The sequence below is a fragment of the Salmo trutta genome, chromosome 18 (genome assembly GCF_901001165.1).
Source record: "Salmo trutta chromosome 18, fSalTru1.1, whole genome shotgun sequence".
NCBI classification, from domain to species: Eukaryota; Metazoa; Chordata; class Actinopteri; order Salmoniformes; family Salmonidae; genus Salmo; species Salmo trutta.
The window spans coordinates 49,924,521-49,943,409 of record NC_042974.1 but is presented as its reverse complement, the minus strand read 5'-3'; the positions used below and the strand labels follow the sequence as shown (position 1 = coordinate 49,943,409).

Here is an 18,889-nt window from a genome sequence, read left to right as displayed (position 1 = left end):
CTAGGCACCGTATTTGTCATCTGCCCTCTTGGTGCTGGCATTGGCTGTAGCTGAGCTTCTAACGTTAGCTAAATCAAACTCTTTGTTTAGAATCCTCTTCGCTATAATGAAACATGTATGGTTGAATGTCACCATGTGGCTAATAAATGCTCCATCATCAAATTCGTGTTGATGAGAGGAATCACTTGAAGAAATTGTGTCTGGTCAGTTCTTTGAGTTTTGCCCAAAGGATTGTTGTTAGTGTCACCCTCCTTTTCAAAAAAATCCCAGCTTGGGGAAGGGATGGGGGCCAGAGCACAAAGCATCTCCCAACACAAGTTGTAATCTTTCAGAGACTACAACTTGAAAAACTGTGTCTGCTTGTATATTTAGCAATGAATCCACCGATAGGAACATCGCTGAAAGACGTCCAATGGCTCTATCGAACAAGGACAACCATATCTACACCCCAAAACACGTATAGTGAGATCAGTATAACATAGAGCCTTCGCAAAATGCCACAAAGTAGGACTACATGTATTTTTAGATCTTGCCCCCCCCCCCACCCCCATCAATACTGCCATCATAGGGTTATCTATCATTCAGCATGCAAAGCCCTGACCTGCCTTCCTCCTGGGCAATTATGTTTAAAACACATCTCACTGTCCTAGAAATGCCTCAGACATGATAAAAACAAGCCCAGATTCCCCCAGAGTGAAATTCCCCTTTAAGGACATAGCATGAGCATGAAGGGTGAAATAAAATAATTGAGGGTATCCAACTTTAAAATGTAAGGTCAATGAAAACAGAACACAACCGAGGAAATCTGTCAATGTCAATATTCTATTATCTTACTGTACATGGGCCCCTGGACTAGTAGTGTATTGCTCTCCAAACTACTTAAAGAAACTCTGAATAAATACTGACCAAAGGAGAGAAAATGACTGAACGCACAACGTTAGAGAGCAGCGAGCGCTCACCCTCTTGTTCTCCCTGACCCTAAATCCCTAGTTAACCCTTCTTCTCATTTCCTTTCATAGTATTATTACTCCCTGCCTTCAGAAAATGTCAATCCCAATCGCTTGAAACCCTCATGTGATCTTTCTGCACCTACCTTGTTTCTTTCATCCCCTTGGTCTTTGCTACAATGATCATGGATTTAGATTCTTGCCACATCTCCAGCATGCTAAGCCTCCCAGCGCTCATCCCCCCAGGTCTGCTACTTCATCTGCCCACAATACCTTGTGGAGCTCATAAACCTGGTGTCAGGATGCAGCTGCGGCTCATGGTCCTCTGCATATCAAACACCTTCCCCATACCTTTGATCACATCACCCTCACCTCATACTTTCTATGGCAAGACTGAGTTGGTACTGTAAGAAAAAAACTCTTGGTTGCGGGGTCTACCCTGCCTGAAACTAGAAATTTCACACACATGGAACGAGAGAATTAGGTAACAGTCAGTAATTTGTAGATCATTTTTTAACTGTTTCCACTGTGAGCAGTCAGTGTCATTGTCACGGTTGTCGTAGTGATGAGACCAAAATGCAGCAGGTATGTGTATACTCATCTTCTTTATTATATGGAATGAAGGCAAACCCAAAATAAACACATATACAAAAAGAAACACTGACAATAAACAGTCCTGTAAGGCTTGACGCTATACACGGAACAATCTCCCACAAATCACAAACACACCCTAATATATGGGACTCTCAATCAAAGGCAAATAGACACACCTGCCTTCAATTGAGAGTCCCAACCCCAATTAGCCAAACATAGAAACAGACACACTAGACTAAACATAGAATACATGAACATCAAACAGTGCCCAAACACCCCGGAATACTTAAATCAAATGCCCCTTCATGACAAACACCATCCTGAACCACATAAAACAAATACCCTCTGCCACGTCCTGACCAAACTACAATAACAATTAACCCTTATACTGGCCAGGACGTGACAGTCATGTCAGGCCAAAGCATCCTTTCTCTTTTAGGTATCAAATGCTGGGTCACTCACTCACTAAGGGTTTTGATAGAAAACACAAACCTTACCAATGACTCCAAATCCTTGGCCCCTCTATATTTATCAAAGCAAAATTGGATTTCATTATTTAATCTGTCAAGATGGGAAATGTAACAATCTTCATTATAGATTTACAAACCAGGGCCCTAACATTACTCACAAAAAATATGAACATCTCAAAGATCAGGGGACTGGGGGGGTCAATCTACTCAGCAGACATCCAACTGTGGGATACCACGGTGATACTGAATATTACAATTTAATATGAAATATGCTGTTGATATTACTGGTTACTTGAGCAGGCAGTATCAATTATTATGATAATAGTTATAAATGTGTACTAGCATGACTAGTAAGAGTTTCTTTCAGACAATGACATAATGAGAAGGTTCCAGAAACCATGGCCTGTTTTATATGGTTTGCTGTTCAATATATGCAAATATTATCCAAAGTGAACAGAAGTATGGACAAAAATAAGAGAATAAATACAAAATAATACACTATAGAATATGCTCAATCAACACCAGATAATATGCCAGCCACTGTAGCAACATGCCAACATAGTCATTGTCCGAACATATTTAAAAAAAAAAAATGTATATGGAATTATTTAAGGACATTTAACATAGCATCATGTTTATGCATATTGCATACAGTAATGTAACAGATGCCACAAGCTGCTTAAACCTAACAGACCGTACAATGTGGGCTGAGAGAGAGAGAGAGAGAGAGAGAGAGAGACCATGCCTAAATCCAAACAAGGTCTAGTTCCTCTAGTGCAGGTATTCTCCCATGGGTACGCACAATCAAACTGTGATTCAAATTTTAAAAATAAAACATTCTTCACATTTTCAAACAGTACATTTATATTTTCCAATGGGGCTATAGATTTGGGGGAGGTTTTTTTCTTAACAAAGTAGCCTCGTTTCACTACCAAAAATAAAATTAAACCCCGCGGGTGAGATGCTAACGTCCCACATACCCCAGAGAGGTTAAAGACATACAGAGCCTGTAATGGCATTACCATAATCTCAAGGTCATGCTGAGTTCAACGAGAGGCCCCGCTTGACCGTAGCTTGCTCGGTCTAAGAGCAGCGACCGTGAAAAGTAGGCCAAAAATGAAGCCTGTCCCTAAATTTCAGGTGCTTTTGGGGGACAGTGTTTACATCAAACAGTTTGCAATGACTTCTCTCCCCATAGGATTACATTGCCTGCTCCCCTAAATTCAACCTGAAGCCTATGTGAGTTATGAATGCCTTATGAAACTGTCTTCGATGACAATCCATCAGGCCACTATGAGGTCTACCTGTGTCGATTCTAAGCTTCCTGGAGCAACCGGAAGTGGTTAAAATCACCCTAAAAGTGTTTTGCCATACCCAACCTGCAGTTTGTGAGAAATAGTGCATTCAACCCTGTGTAAATCAGTCAGTTCTTAACGTAAAGGCTTAAAACTCAGGATTCTGTAAAAGCTTAAAAGCTTCCTGTAAAAGCTTCCTGTGCCAACCGGAAGTGCCTTTAACCTGTCTGGGCTAGGGGGCAGTATTGAGAATTTTGGAAAAAATATGTTCCCATTTTTAACTGCCTCCTACACCAACTCAGAAGCTAGAATATGCATATTATTGTTCAGGTTTGGATAGAAAACACTCTGAATTTTCTAAAACTGTTTGAATGGTGTCTGTGAGTATAACAGAACTCCTATGGCAGGCAAAAACCTGACAAGGTTTCAAGCAGGAAGTACCCTGTCTGACAAGGAGTCGTGCGTCTTGCATCTTTTTATTGAAAAGTAAGGATCTTAGCTGTAACGTGACAATTCCCAGGGCTCCGATAGGCTCTCAGAGCCCGGGAAATAACTGAAGGTTTACGAGGGAGCCTCAGGCTGAAACACATTATCACCTTTTGTAAGTGGCTGCTCCGAGGACCTTTGAATGAGGCGCGTGCACGAGTCGCTCCTGAGGAGAAATTCTATTCGGCTGTTTAGGCTCAATGCATACTCCCGGTCGGAATATTATCACTTATCTACGAGTTAAATGGCATAAAAATTGGTTTTAAACAGCGGTTGACATGCTTCGAAGTACGGTAATGGAATATTTAGACATTTTTGACACGCCAATGCGCCATGCGCGGGACCGTGAAGAAGCATTCTGATAGTGTCTAGAACTCACGAACAAAACGTCGCTGTTTGGATATAACGATGGATTATTTGGGACCAAACCAACATTTGTTATTGAAGTAGAAGTCCTGGCAGTGTATTCTGATGAAGAACAAGCAAGGTAAGAACATTTTTCTTATAGGAAATGTGATTTTGGTGGAGGCTGACCTGGGTGGGTATCTAAATAGCTAGCCCTGTAATGCCGGGCTATGTACTTAGATTATTGCAAAATGTACTTCATCCGAAAAGCTATTTTAAAATCGGACATATCGAGTGCATAGAGGAGTAATGTATCTATAATTCTTAAAATAATTGTTATGCTTTTTGTGAACGTTTATCGTGAGTAATTTAGCAAACTGTTAGTAAATTCCCCGGAAGTTTGCGGGGGTTATGCTTTTTCTGAACGTCACATGCTAATGCAAAAAGCTGTTTTTTGATATAAATATGAACTTGATTGAACAGACATGCATGTATTGTATAACACAATGTCCTAGGTGTGTCATCTGATGAAGATCATCAAAGGTTAGTGCTGCATTTAGCTGTGGTTTGGGTTTATGTGACATGATATGCTAGCTTGAAAAATGGGTGTCTGATTTTTTCTGGCTGGGCACTCTGCTGACATAATCTAATGTTTTGCTTTCGTTGTAAAGCCTTTTTGAAATCGGACAGTGGGGTTAGATTAACGAGATTCTTGTCTTTAAATAGCTGTAAAATAGTCATATGTTTGAGAAATTGAAGTAATAGTATTTCTAACGATTCAAAAATCGCGCCACTGGAATTTCAGTAGCTGTTACGTAGGTGGGACGAGTTCGTCCCACATACCCCAGAGAGGTTAATTGGGGTCAAAGTGGCTGTTTCGAAGGGTTAGAAAAGTCACATCTTTCCAAAACTTCACATGTGTGACTAGGTAACCCCCATAAACTGTAAATCAGTAATTTCTCCCATCAGATTTCCAAGAAAAGCTTACACACACACACAGCAAGGACGGCGTGACATAGTGTGGGGCTTACAGACACACAGTGCCTGCAATAGTTACCTTTTTTCGAACTATCAAAGAACCGTCAGACCTAGAGCTCTGAAACTTTAGAAACCTGTTCTAGAGCTCAAGTCGATAGTGCATAGTGAGTTATGTGGCTCTAGAAGGTTCTCAGACCGAGAAACAGCCTCCTACATTTGCAATAACTTCGATTCATTTTGACCATCACGAAAATGACAACATTTAGAAAAGTCACAGAGTCGCAAGACTAGGTGCATTGAAACCGCCTCGGCCCATAGAGACGGACCCTAACGTTTCTGTCCGATAGCTCATTCAAGGACCCCGTAGCAACGCCCGTAAAAATGCGGGTTTTCAGCACCAATTAAGGTTGCTGCTCAGGCTCCAAATGACCTATCGAGCCGAAACTTGGGATTCGGGGTCGCCTCAGCTAGGCCTACACATAATGTCAGCACTGGACCCGCAACTAGAACGTAACTGCGTGTTTTATGTTTTTATTATGGTTTGAACAGAAGGCGCTGTGAATTTTGGGCCTGCTCTGAAACATGTGATAGTTGGCTTGGTGTCAGATGGTATCAGTTTGTTGTCAGAATGATATATAATTGACTGATGGACGGTGACTTGCTGGGTGACTTTTGTCCATTTGCAATATGTTTAACCTCTACGGGCTAGGGGGCAGCATTGAGAATTTTGGGAAAAATATGTGCCCATTTTTAACTGCCTCCTACACAAACTCAGAAGCTAGAATATGCATATTATTGTTCGGGTTTGGATAGAAAACACCCTAAAGTTTCTAAAACTGTTTGAATGGTGTCTGTGAGTATAACAGAACTCCTATGGCAGGCAAAAACCTGAGAAGGTTTCATGCAGGAAGTACCCTGTCTGACAAGGTGTTGTTGTTCTTGCTTCTGTTTATTGAAGAGTCAGGATCTTAGCTGTAACGTGACAATTCCTAGGGCTCCAATAGGCTCTCAGAACCCGGGAAAAACCTGAACGATGACGAGGCAGCCTCAGGCTGAAACACATTATGTCCTTTTCCAAGTGTCCCATCAGAGGATAATAGAATTAGGCGCGTGCGCGATTCGCCCCTGTGGAGTATTTTCCTTCGGCTGTTTAGCTAATTGCAGATTCCCGGTCGGAATATTATCGCTTTTCTACGAGATAAATTGCATAAAAATTGATTTTAAACAGCGGTTGACATGCTTCGAAGTACGGTAATGGAATATTTAGAATTTTTTTGTCACGTTCTGCGCCATGCGCACGACCGTGATTTAGCATTCTGATAGTGTCTAGAACGCACGAACAAAACGCCGCTGTTTGGATATAACGATGGATTATTTGGGACCAAACCTACATTTGTTATTGAAGTAGAAGTCCTGGGAGTGCATTCTGACGAAGAACAGGAAAGGTAAGACCATTTTTCTTATAGGAAATGTGATTTTGGTGAAGGCTTAACTTACCGTGTGTCTAAATAGCTAGCCCGTGATGGCTGGGCTATGTACTTAGAATATTGCAAAATGTGCTTCATCCGAAAAGCTATTTTAAAATCGGACATATCGAGTGCATAGAGGAGTAATGTATCTATAATTCTTAAAATAATTGTTATGCTTTTTGTGAACGTTTATCGTGAGTAATTTAGCAAATTGTTAGTAAATTCCCCGGAAGTTTGCGGGGGGTATGCTTTTTCTGAACGTCACATGCTAATGTAAAAAGCTGGTTTTTGATATAAATATGAACTTCATTGAACAGACATGCATGTATTGTATAACATAATGTCCTAGGTGTGTCATCTGATGAAGATCATAAAAGGTTAGTGCTGCATTTAGCTGTGGTTTAGGTTTTTGTGACATTATATGCTAGCTTGAAAAATGGGTGTCTGATTATTTCTGGCTGGGTACTCTGCTGACATAATCTAATGTTTTGCTTTCGTTGTAAAGCCTTTTTGAAATCGGACAGTGTGGTTAGATTAACGAGAGTCTTGTCTTTAAATAGCTGTAAAATAGTCATATGTTTGAGAAATTGAAGTAATAGCATTTCAAACGTTTTAAAAATCACGCCACAGGATTACACTGGCTGTTACGTAGGTGGGACGAATTCGTCCCACCGGTCCCATAGAGGTTAAACAGTGATATACCATCACCAAATTGACATTCTGAAATCAACACCAACGAGTGATGGAGAGGAACCAAAATCACTGCCAGGCCATCCCGAGTTCATCGGGCCAGTCAATTTCGCATTCCTGCAGTATTTTTGATCATGTCAATTTCGTGATGGTAAATGCCCATTGAAACATATTGCAAATGGACAGCCGTGCGCCTGGTGATTGGAACCGGTTACCAGGAGAATATTTTTTAAATGGTTTTAAATACCTTTAGGGGATGCAAGGGGTCCACGATTGGGTAAGGAGCACCCCCCATCAGTTTGTTGTCAGAATGATATCTAATTGACTGATGGACGGTGACTTGCTGGGTGACTTTTGTCCATTTGCAATATGTTTAACCTCTTACAGCTCCTTAACCTGTCTGGGCTAGGGGGCAGTATTGAGAATTTTGGAAAAATATGTTCCCATTTTTAACTGCCTCCTACACCAACTCAGAAGCTAGAATATGCATATTATTGTTCAGGTTTGGATAGAAAACACTCTGAATTTTCTAAAACTGTTTGAATGGTGTCTGTGAGTATAACAGAACTCCTATGGCAGGCAAAAACCTGACAAGGTTTCAAGCAGGAAGTACCCTGTCTGACAAGGAGTCGTGCGTCTTGCATCTTTTTATTGAAAAGTAAGGATCTTAGCTGTAACGTGACAATTCCCAGGGCTCCAATAGGCTCTCAGAGCCCGCGAAAACCCTGAAGGTTTACGAGGGAGCCTCAGGTTGAAACATATTATCGCCTTTTGTAAGTGGATGCTGAGAGGACCTTTGAATGATGCGCGTGCATGAGTCGCTTCTGAGGAGAAATTTTATTCGGCTGTTTAGGCTCAATGCATACTCCCGGTCGGAATATTATCACTAATCTACGAGTTGAATGGCATAACAATTGGTTTTAAACAGCGGTTGACATGCTTCGAAGTACGGTAATGGAATATTTAGACATTTTTGACAAGCCAACGCGCCATGCGCGGGACCGTGAAAAAGCATTCTAGAACTCACGAACAAAACGTCGCTGTTTGGATATAACGATGGATTATTTGGGACCAAACCAACATTTGTTATTGAAGTAGAAGTCCTGGCAGTGTATTCTGATGAAGAACAAGCAAGGTAAGAACATTTTTCTTATAGGAAATGTGATTTTGATGAAGGCTAATCTTGCCGGGTGTCTAAATAGCTAGCCCTGTAATGCCGGGCTATGTACTTAGATTATTGCAAAATGTGCTTCATCCGAAAAGCTATTTTAAAATCGGACATATCGAGTGCATAGAGGGGTAATGTATCTATAATTCTTAAAATAATTGTTATGCTTTTTGTGAACGTTTATCGTGAGTAATTTAGCAAACTGTTAGTAAATTCCCCGGAAGTTTGCGGTGGTTATGCTTTTTCTGAACGTCACATGCTAATGTAAAAAGCTGGTTTTTGATATAAATATGAACTTGATTGAACAGACATGCATGTATTGTATAACACAATGTCCTAGGTGTGTCATCTGATGAAGATCATCAAAGGTTAGTGCTGCATTTAGCTGTGGTTTGGGTTTATGTGACATGATATGCTAGCTTGAAAAATGGGTGTCAGATTTTTTCTGGCTGGGCACTCTACTGACATAATCTAATGTTTTGCTTTCGTTGTAAAGCCTTTTTGAAATCGGACAGTGGGGTTAGATTAACGAGATTCTTGTCTTTAAATAGCTGTGAAATAGTCATATGTTTGAGAAATTGAAGTTATAGTATTTATAACGATTCAAAAATCGCGCCACTGGAATTCCAGTAGCTGTTACGTAGGTGGGACGATACCCCAGAGAGGTTAAGGATAGGGGGCAGTATTGACAATTTTGGAAAAAATATGTGCCCATATTAAACTGCCTCCTACTCAAACTCAGAAGCTAGGATAGGCATATTATTAGTACACTCTGAAGTTTCTAAAACCGTTTGAATGGTGTCTGTGAGTATAACAGAACTCATATGGCAAGCAAAAACCTGAGAGAAATCCTACCAGGGAGTGGAAATCTGGATGCATGGGCTGTCTTCAAGTCATTTCCTATTGAATACACAGTGACGTAGTAATAATTGTGCACTTCCTACGGCTTCCACTAGATGTCGACAGTCTTTACAAAGTTGTTTGAAGCATCTACGATGAACAGAGACCAAATGAGAAGGAGGGGAAGTTGTTGAGGCAGGGGATGACATCACTTATTGGCGCGGTTGAAATATTACTGAATCTTCACGTTCTGAAGGCCCTAAAGATTGATGTTTTACAACGTTTGACATGTTTGAACGAACGTAAATACAACTTTTTTTTACTTTTCGTCGCGACATCGTCTGCGCGCTTCCCACACTTGGAGTAGCTTACTGGACACGCGAACAACAAGGAGTTATTTGGACATAAATTATGGACTTTATTGAACAAAACAACATTTGTTGTGGACCTGGGATTCCTGGAAGTGCCTTCTGATGAAGATCAAAGGTAAGGGAATATTTCTAATGCAATGTATGATTTTAGATGACTCCAAGATGGCGGCTATCTGTATAGCCTAGTGTATTTTTCTGAGCTCAGTACTCAGATTATTGCAAAGAGTGCTTTCAAAAAAAGCTTTACGGCAAAAGCACACCATGCCATAATCTGAGTACAGCGCTCAGACACCAAAACAAGCCATACAGATACCCGCCATGTTGTGGAGTCAACAGAAGTCAGAAATAGCGTTATAAATATTCACTTACCTTTGATGATCTTCATCGGAATGCACTCCCAGGAATCCCAGTTCCACAATAAATGTTTGTTTTGTTCGATAAAGTTCATCTTTATGTCCAAATACCTCCATTTTGTTCCCGCGTTTAGTCCAGCATTCCAAATTCACAAAGCACGCGTTTAGTCCAGACGAAAAGTCCAAATAGTTCCATTACAGTTTGTAGAAACATGTCAAACGATGTATAGAATCAATCTTTAGGATGTTTTTATCATAAATCTTCAATAATATTCCAACCAGACAATTCCTTTGTCTTCAGAAATGAAAAGGAACTCAACTCGCTCTCACAGCCGTGCGCATGACGGAGCTCATGCCATTTTTCCAAACACCTGGTTCAAATAGCTCTTATTCTCTCCCCATTCACAGTAGAAGCCTGAAACAACGTTCTAAAGACTGTTGACATCTAGTGGAAGCCTTAGGAAGTGCAATATGACCCCACAGACAAAGTATATTGGATAGACAATCACTTGAAAAACTACAAACCTCAGATTTCCCACTTCCTGGTTGGATTTTTCTCAGGTTTTTGCCTGTCATATGAGTTCTGTTATGCTCACAGACATCATTCAAACAGAGTGGTGTCTATCCAAATCTACTAATAATATGCATATCCTAGCTTCTGGGCCTGAGTAGCAGGCAGTTTACTCATCCAAGCTACTCAATACTGCCCCCAGATCCCAAAGAAGATAATTGACAAAAAAATCTAAAGAATTTCGAAAAACGTTCCAGAAAGCACTTTTTTAAGGGGGTGATAAGTTTTAGAATTTATTTTCAAATTTTCAAAATTTGACCCTTGGGTCTTGACTTGATGTGCATTTGCAATATGAACATTTACGGTGGAGCGCACTCGCCATCTATTGGATTTTTGCTGTGTGACACTTGGCATTTGCAATATGTTTTGAATGAAACGGCGTCCAATTGAGTGGTATTGTACATTGTGTATATGTTTCGTACGGGGCCAATAAGATCCCATTCATTTTTGTCCATTTCAGGGAGGTATTCCCTTACATCATTGTATGATTTGTTGTGTGCAAATGAACTCAATCTTACGGACAATGTCAAATGTGATATAGCGAAGCACCTGAGTGAGCTGGGTGCGCAATTACGCAATTACTGGATTCGTTACCCCTTTCATGCCCTGCTTCCAGTCCACTTACCAATATCTGAACAAGAGAGCCTCATCGAAATTGCAACAAGAGGTTCTGAAAAAATTGAATTTAATCAGAAGCCACTGCCAGATTTCTGGATAGGGCTGCGCTCAGAGATTCTTGCCTTGGCAAATCGCGCTGTTAAGACACTGATGCCCTTTGTAAGCACGTACCTATGTGAGAGTGGATTCTCGGCCCTCACTAGCATGAGGCCCTCACTAAATACAGGCACAGACTGTGTGTGGAAAATGATTTAAGACTGAGACTCTCTCCAATAAAACCCAACATTGCAGAGTTATGTGCATCCTTTCAAGCACACCCTTCTCATTAACCTGTGGTGAGTTATTCACAATTTTCGATGAACAAATAAGGTTTTATATGTAAGATGCTAAATAAAGAGCAAAATGATTGATTATTATTATATTATTATTTGTGCCCTGGTCCTATAAGAGCTCTTTGTCACTTCCCATGAGCCGGGTTGTGACAAAAACTCACACTCATTCTTATGTTTAATAAATGTATCGTATAGTGTGTGTGTGTGGCAGGCTTACAATGATAGCAAAAAACAACATTTGAGTGTGCGCTGACCCTGGTGCTAGAGGGGGTACACAGCTGGAGGTTGAATGTTTGAAGGGGTACAGGACTATAAAAAGTTTGGGAACCACTGCTCTAGTGTATGCAGTTATTTTGCTTCCTGCCTCTGAGGGGCGCTATACTACTGTGCTTTAACCACATTACACACCCCTTCTATTTACAGTCATGGAGGATTCCTCATTCAAGAGCACTGAGAAAGTCTTTTAGTTACTATGGAAACAAATAGAAGACCTGTTTGGATGAGAAGCTGAGAGAGGGGGGGGGAATTCTTTATTATTTAAAGGGATCTCACCCCTTTTCTAATTAGTTTTGTCTAAAGGCCCCAAAAAGTGCCTCAGAGTACATCAGTATTCTAAAAAGCAGCCGAAAATCACAGCCCAGTGAAACATTTCAAATGGCAACAACTTGGTCTTCAGCTTGTCGAGAGCAAAACCAAAGGGGCAGATATACTGCAAGTTTTTCATGGGTGAACAGTTTGCGCCTGCTATTTTCTGAGGAGATTAAAACATAAAAGGCTGAACATGAAGTAGCTAAATAAAGTTGGAAATAAGGGTTGTTGGTGTTAAATAAAGACAGTATCATGGTTTGGGTTTGTTTTTACATTACTATTCCTTTTTGAACATAACAGTTGTTAACTTCGCACTTGTGTAAACATTCAGTAAAGCTGGCCCTAGATACCCACCATCACCCTGAAGCAACAACAATACATGACAGATACATTGCAAGTGTTTGCTTTTCTTCCATACTGAATGCTGAAAATGTACCACTTAAACACTTACGGCTGCTAAAAGTGGGGATTAATTGGGTAGGGGACAGTTTTCATGGACAAATATTCCCACCCCCTTCCCCACAGTCTTTATTGAATACATAACGATTCCTTTCATTAGCCGGGTGATACTGGGGACATTAGTAATCATTTCTCTCAACCGGCAGCAGAATGTCAGGAGTGCAGAGTTTAACATTCACAGTGAGTACACCCTGTCTCACTTTGACTGATCTGCATATAACCCACGTGGCGTTTCACTGTCACTCAAGGGGCTTTGGCTTGCAGGCACAGCCACAGCCTTTAGAAATGGCTCTTTCTTTTGTTCATTTATGAACACAACGAGCAAATACCTTTGTTCACCTTTTTATAATCTGGCAAAATAAGATCAATTCAACCACAGATGAGGTGGTTAAATGCTTTTACTTAAGCGGTCATTATGCGTTTGCTTGGAAATATTCTTATGTTTAAGCATGTTGAAATAGGCTAGGCTACTGATGTACGTTTCCCAGACATCAAACTATTAGCTAGCAGATTACAATGTCCTTTCACAAAATGTTGTTTCATCTAGCCAAAATCCATGACCTTGAACGAATGACTCGAACGACTTTAAATAAATAATTTCCCTTCCTTTCATGGATTTAAAACTTGTTCTTCATAACATTGCTTTAGTGTAGCGTATACACACCCACAATCCTCTTCAAAGGTGACATAACAAAAAAAATCTGTATTACAAATACACATAACCATATAAGCAAATGGCCCATGACAACGAACATCAGCTGCCTCTAATTGGGAACCATACCAAGAGCACCAACATAGAAATGAAAAGACTAGAACACCCCCTAGTCACGCCCTGACCTACAACACCATAAAGAACCAAGGGCTCTCTATGGTCAGGGCGTGACACCATGAAACAGCAACATTTGCTTCACATCCCTTTGGTTTTCAGAGTGATTTCCAATTGTGCCTGCTGTGTGCTTTTCATTTTTTTTTTAAACACAGTAAAGTGGTATTCATATCACCGATCAAATTTTGCCTGCACATTGTTGGCTATTGGAGGTAGGCTATATACAACTGTTGAAAAGGCCAGAACAAGCCATTTAGCTCATTACCTACGCTCTCTTTCAAGCCCAGGGAATCGATCAACAGAGGCCATTGTGCCATTGTTGAGAGGCCTTGTGAATCACTAACAACATCATGTCTCACCCTTACAATCCACACACTTTTCCTTTATGGAGTTCAGGGATTAAACAGAATGTGCTCAGACATCCATAAATCAATGTTATGGTACCACATTGTCACTGTTTAACATTCTTGATAATGACAAATTATATTTCAATAAGCTCTTAGCGGAAAGACACTTTCCCATTTCCACTTATGAAATGTTCAATGAGACAAAACCCAGGACTAGACAACACCTGAAAGTCAGGTTCAATTTAATGATATAATGGATAAGCAGATAGTGATCCTGAGGTCCTTAGCTGTACCACAAGGTCAACCAAACTGTGCCGCTATGTCCATGACCAAGCCTAAACTCTAATTACGCAATGTAATTTAATAATTCCATTAAGAATGAAATATTGAATGTTTAAGCCACATCCATAATGCACAATGTTCATCAAGGGAATACAGCTTATGGTATGAATGCTCTAGCTCGTCACCAAAATTAATATAAATAAATAAAGGAAAGAATAAAAATAGAAAAGGTAACGGGCCAAATGTACCATCACTGTACGCAAATAAATGATCTGGGAGTGAAGGATTGAGAGCTCTCTTAAAGGGCAAGGCATTTTCGCTCAATTAAAAAGGGTCAACTAATCAACACATGCTGTTTTAAAGCTAAAATCCCCTTAGACTGACTTACAAACAGGGGTCAGGAGTGTTAGCAATGTAAAACCATTATAGATCCATGGCTTCGATTTCAGTACCTCTGCTGGTTTGTTCTCCAGTCTCCTGTTGTTGTTGTTGTAAACAAAATATATTCTTTGAAACAGTTTTTTCAGTGTTCAACCCAGTATGGTCAAGAGACTATGTGCTGTTTGCTTTGCTTCAGCTGTGTCTTGGTACACAAAACACCCTCTATTGTTTATGTGAACTCCAGAGTAACTTCTTAATTACATTTAATCAGATTTACAAAAGCCCCAAATCTCTCAAAAGAAGGAGCTCAGGTGGATTTTCTCTCATGCGTCTCACACTCCCCTCTTGATCTGACACTTGAAAAATGAAAACAGGTTAAATTTGGTTTAAAAAGTAGAAGGTAGCTAAAGCTAGATTGTGTATGTTTCCATGAAAATAGCTTATATATGAAAACAATTAGCTTTATGCATACATCTAACCATTTTTATTGAAAACAACATCATTCCATGTTCATCATGTCAACCATACAACTTGTGTGTGGTGTGTGTCTCCCATATCCAAGTCATGTCTCAAGTGGCCATGCTGCTATAAGGTAGAGGCTCGGTGTGTGAAGTGGCAGGGTGGAGACAGAGACGGTGAGTGGCAGCAACTACAAGGCCACCTGTCTGGGTTTTTGTGTCTCCTCAGAGACGCAGGGACATAAAGGAGAGAGAAAGAAGGAGAGAGAGGGGGATGAAAAAGAGAGGGAGTGTGAGAGAGGACATGTGAGTGGCTGTTGTCACCGCCAAGCTCTCATGACTGTCAATAAATGACAGAAAGTTCAGCCTTGGTCTTTGAAAAACCCATACTCCCCTCTTGTGCAAAGAAAAAAAGGGGTCCTCAAAACCATTTGGTAAAGCCAGTGAAAATTGGCTTGATGTTAGCCTTGATTGATAGTGGTGATGATGGTACCAAGACCAACCAATTAGACTTGAAGGGAGAACAACAACAACAAAAGGTACTCTCTCTTTGATAAGCTGTTGCAAATCAGTTTTTAGAACTGTAGGCAAACCAAAACCGAAAATATCGTACCTTTACATGTTGGTAGGGCCTTGTTCCATATAGGTTTTCCATCCAAACCGATAACACATGTGATTGTGGCTTGTCCAACAGCAGTATATCCAGAGTTACATTGATAGGTCACTGTGGAGCCCAGTTTGTAGTCCATCCCCACACGACTGCCGTTCATGATATTTCCAGGGTCAAAACATGCCTCCCTGGGTTTCTCTGAGGAGTAGAAAACATATACAAGCTCAAGATAAAGTACTGTGCAGGACAACAGGTCTTGAGCAGAGAGAATTGATTTCAATACAACACCAAGGAGGAAAATGTAAAACCATTTTTATTTTGCTAAAGCATTGTAATTTATCCATAAAGGCAAAAGAAAAACAGCAGTTGAAAAGCCCAGATATCATGAACAGGTAGGGTATGCATCGTGAGATATTTGATGCATTCAAACACTGAACATTCCAGGGATTCCCAGAAGCTGCTACTGATATTTTGATCCCCTAGTTTATCGCCTAGACTTCTGCTGTGGCTCTGCGGTGAACCTTAATGTATGAGGAAGAACACAGGGAGTTTGAGAGTAAAAAAGAGCAGGTACAGTAGAGTTGCTCCAAGGCATCCTCAATAGAAAAGACCAGCACAGAGGGGAATGCAAGGTAAGCATGTGGGTCTGTAGAGGCAGCCAACCAGTGTCCTTCTGGCAACAAGACACTCAAAGAAGGACAGTTGGAAAAAGCTCTGGAGGTGGTGCTTGTATACACTGCCAAACAAGATGACAGCTAACAGCCCACTTCTTTCTGCTGCCCTGTGCTTTGGGGAGCAGTGAAAGTAGGAGGCTTGTGGTGGGAGATTCTATCACTGAAATTGCTACAGTGCATCACAATTTCAACAGCATTTCAATACCCAGAGACAGGAAATGATTCTCAACATATAAGGCCAAAGTCTACATGCTACTGCCCATAACCTAAAGCTACATTTTGAAATGGATTTATGAATACATTAGAAATACAGTAGTAGAAAACTTAATTAAAAAAATATATGAAGTATATTACAGTAATAAGTATGAAAACAGAAATGGCAATGCCATTTTTTTTACCCTCTTTAATCAACATTTAAATGACCTTAGTTACCGGTGCATGGATGGGGGGAAAAACTACGATATAGGAGATTGATTTACAGGAAAAAATTGTGTTTTTAGCCTTGGGAGATGACAAATCTCACCCAGTTCCCCTTAAAGGTAATTACCTGCTCTTATTGACAAAAGCACAGCTAAATACAGGGCCGTATGTACACAATCAAACAACAAATTATGCTATTGATTGGTTTTAGTAAATCTTCCAAGAAGAACGAGAGGTCAAAAAGGAAAAATACTATACACATCTGTGTTCATGGGTTTTGTGAACTTCATGGGCTTAATAAATAAAACCACTTATCCAGTCGATCATCAATGCACTCAATCAAAAGGCATTTAATACAAAGACGTAGGTTGGAAAACCTACTGTTTTTCAGATGCTGAATAGCTCTCTATGAACAACAGGCAAAAGGGCCAGCTAATAAGGACAGTTAGCTGACAGGAAGAAACACATACAATAAGGCTTTATCAATAAATAGTCTACAAAATATATTATCCAGTGGCTAGAAATCTTTCATCCTAACAACCTATATCTATTGAAAACATTTCAATAGAGACATCAACCTTACAATATGGCCGGAGCTGTACACTTTCAAAGAAACCTAGGGTCACTTCCTACGAGACTAACATGATGCATCACTTGCCTTTGAATTCAATGGCAAAACCAGACATCCCGAGGGAGGCATCACTTCTGAAGGCGAGGAAGAGGCTGTTCCCACTGCTCTCGATGCGCTCCGGGGCCTGGTTTCCCTGCAGGCTGCTGATCAGTGGACCATTGGAGTTCTCACCCTCATAGATGTGCAGGAAGTCATAGCTGGGCTCCATGTTGAAACTGGGAGGATACAAAAGAGAACCTGGGTCATAAAAGACTGATGCCTGATTCACACTATAGGGTCAATCAGAAGCATACTGTGCTGGCTCGGATATTTCCTTTTCACATATTTCCTTTCACATTGTCTTTTCTAGCAACTATGGCAAGGCCAGCCCGGCTCAGCCTGGCTTGACCCTGAATCAGGCATGTGGGGGCTGTTTGTACTGTCTGTAACTGTTATTAGAAAGATCAGATCAGTTTGTTTTGATTTTTCTCATGGGAGTCAATGTAATTCCTGTGGGTACATACACAGCTAGCAAGTATTCTACATTCATCACACAGTAGGCCTATAACTCTGGGGCGGCAGGTAGCCTAGTAGTTAGAGCATTGGACTTGTACCCGAAAGGTTGCAAGATCAGATCCCCAAGCTAACTGCCCCTGTACAAGGCAGTTAACCCACTGTTCCTAGGCCATCATTGAAAATAAGATTTTGTTCTTAACTGACTTGCCTAGTTAAATAAAGGTAAAAATAAAAAAACTAACACAAGCTAAAATTATACATTTTATAAAAGCTATTCCATTTATAGGTATCATCTAGGGATATTGGATAATACAGTACAACACATCGATTTGGATAATATTTGAACAAAGGCAAACTATTTCACCTCAAACACAGAAGTGTTTGATAGTGTTTGATGTTTGTTTACAGTAATTGCCAAACTGACAAAGACAGAGTGGAATCGCTCTTTCCATCTGTTCTTTGACTTTGGTCCTTATTACCGTGGGTGGCTCAAAGCGTAGCATGAGCGACATACCTTTTGAAAATTAGGGCTATAACAAAGTCAGGGTTGACTTTAATTCTCCAGTCACATTCTTTTCCTGGTGGGTATGGCTGTGGATAGTTGGGTGATAGAATTACCCCAGCAGGGCCTGTCACGTTGCCGCCACAGGTAGCTATCACAACAAGGAGAGTGAGGGCAACACAGGTTTTAATACGACATGTCTCCAACACATTAAATGTTTACGGTGATTGAAGTGACAAAACAGGCCCCCATAGACATTCAGTGACAAACAGTAGTGATGGAATTCCTTCCTGCAACTGTCATTCAGAAGGGTTATTAGCATCTTTGCTTTTTCTTTTTAGCGTTGTGTGAGACTTGTTCTATTGCCAATTTAAGTGTGTGTGCTAAGCAAAATCCTGTCAATCATGTGCTTGTTTGGGAGGGTCTGTGAGAGCAACATTTGTATAACCTTAGTAATCTTCCACCGTTACTAATGATTCGGCCTATAAATGGCCTTCCATCAAACAATGATCAGTGTTGTAGTAAACATGTCAAATGACTAGAAGTGACAAAGCGTACTGTCTGACAAAGGATTTGTTGACAATGGCAGAAAATGCCAATTACATTTCAGTTACTGATGAATCATTCTTCACACAGGGATTCACACTCTACTGAGGCATGGTTTACATTCTTAAGGATTCATTCATTCT

At 40.5% G+C, this 18,889-nt stretch overlaps 1 protein-coding gene across 2 annotated transcripts in view; it reads right to left on the bottom strand.

Moving 5' to 3' along the window:
* LOC115153446 (CUB and sushi domain-containing protein 1) overlaps nt 1-18,889 on the bottom strand; it is a 537,637-nt gene that overhangs the window by 116,324 nt on the left and 402,424 nt on the right. For both annotated transcript variants that reach the window (XM_029698898.1, XM_029698899.1), the window contains exons 28-30: nt 18,213-18,351; nt 17,231-17,418; nt 15,482-15,676 (exon numbers count right to left, since the gene is read on the bottom strand). In XM_029698898.1, coding sequence (XP_029554758.1) covers nt 15,482-15,676; nt 17,231-17,418; nt 18,213-18,351 — 522 coding nt within the window. The remainder of the gene's footprint in view (nt 1-15,481; nt 15,677-17,230; nt 17,419-18,212; nt 18,352-18,889) is intronic.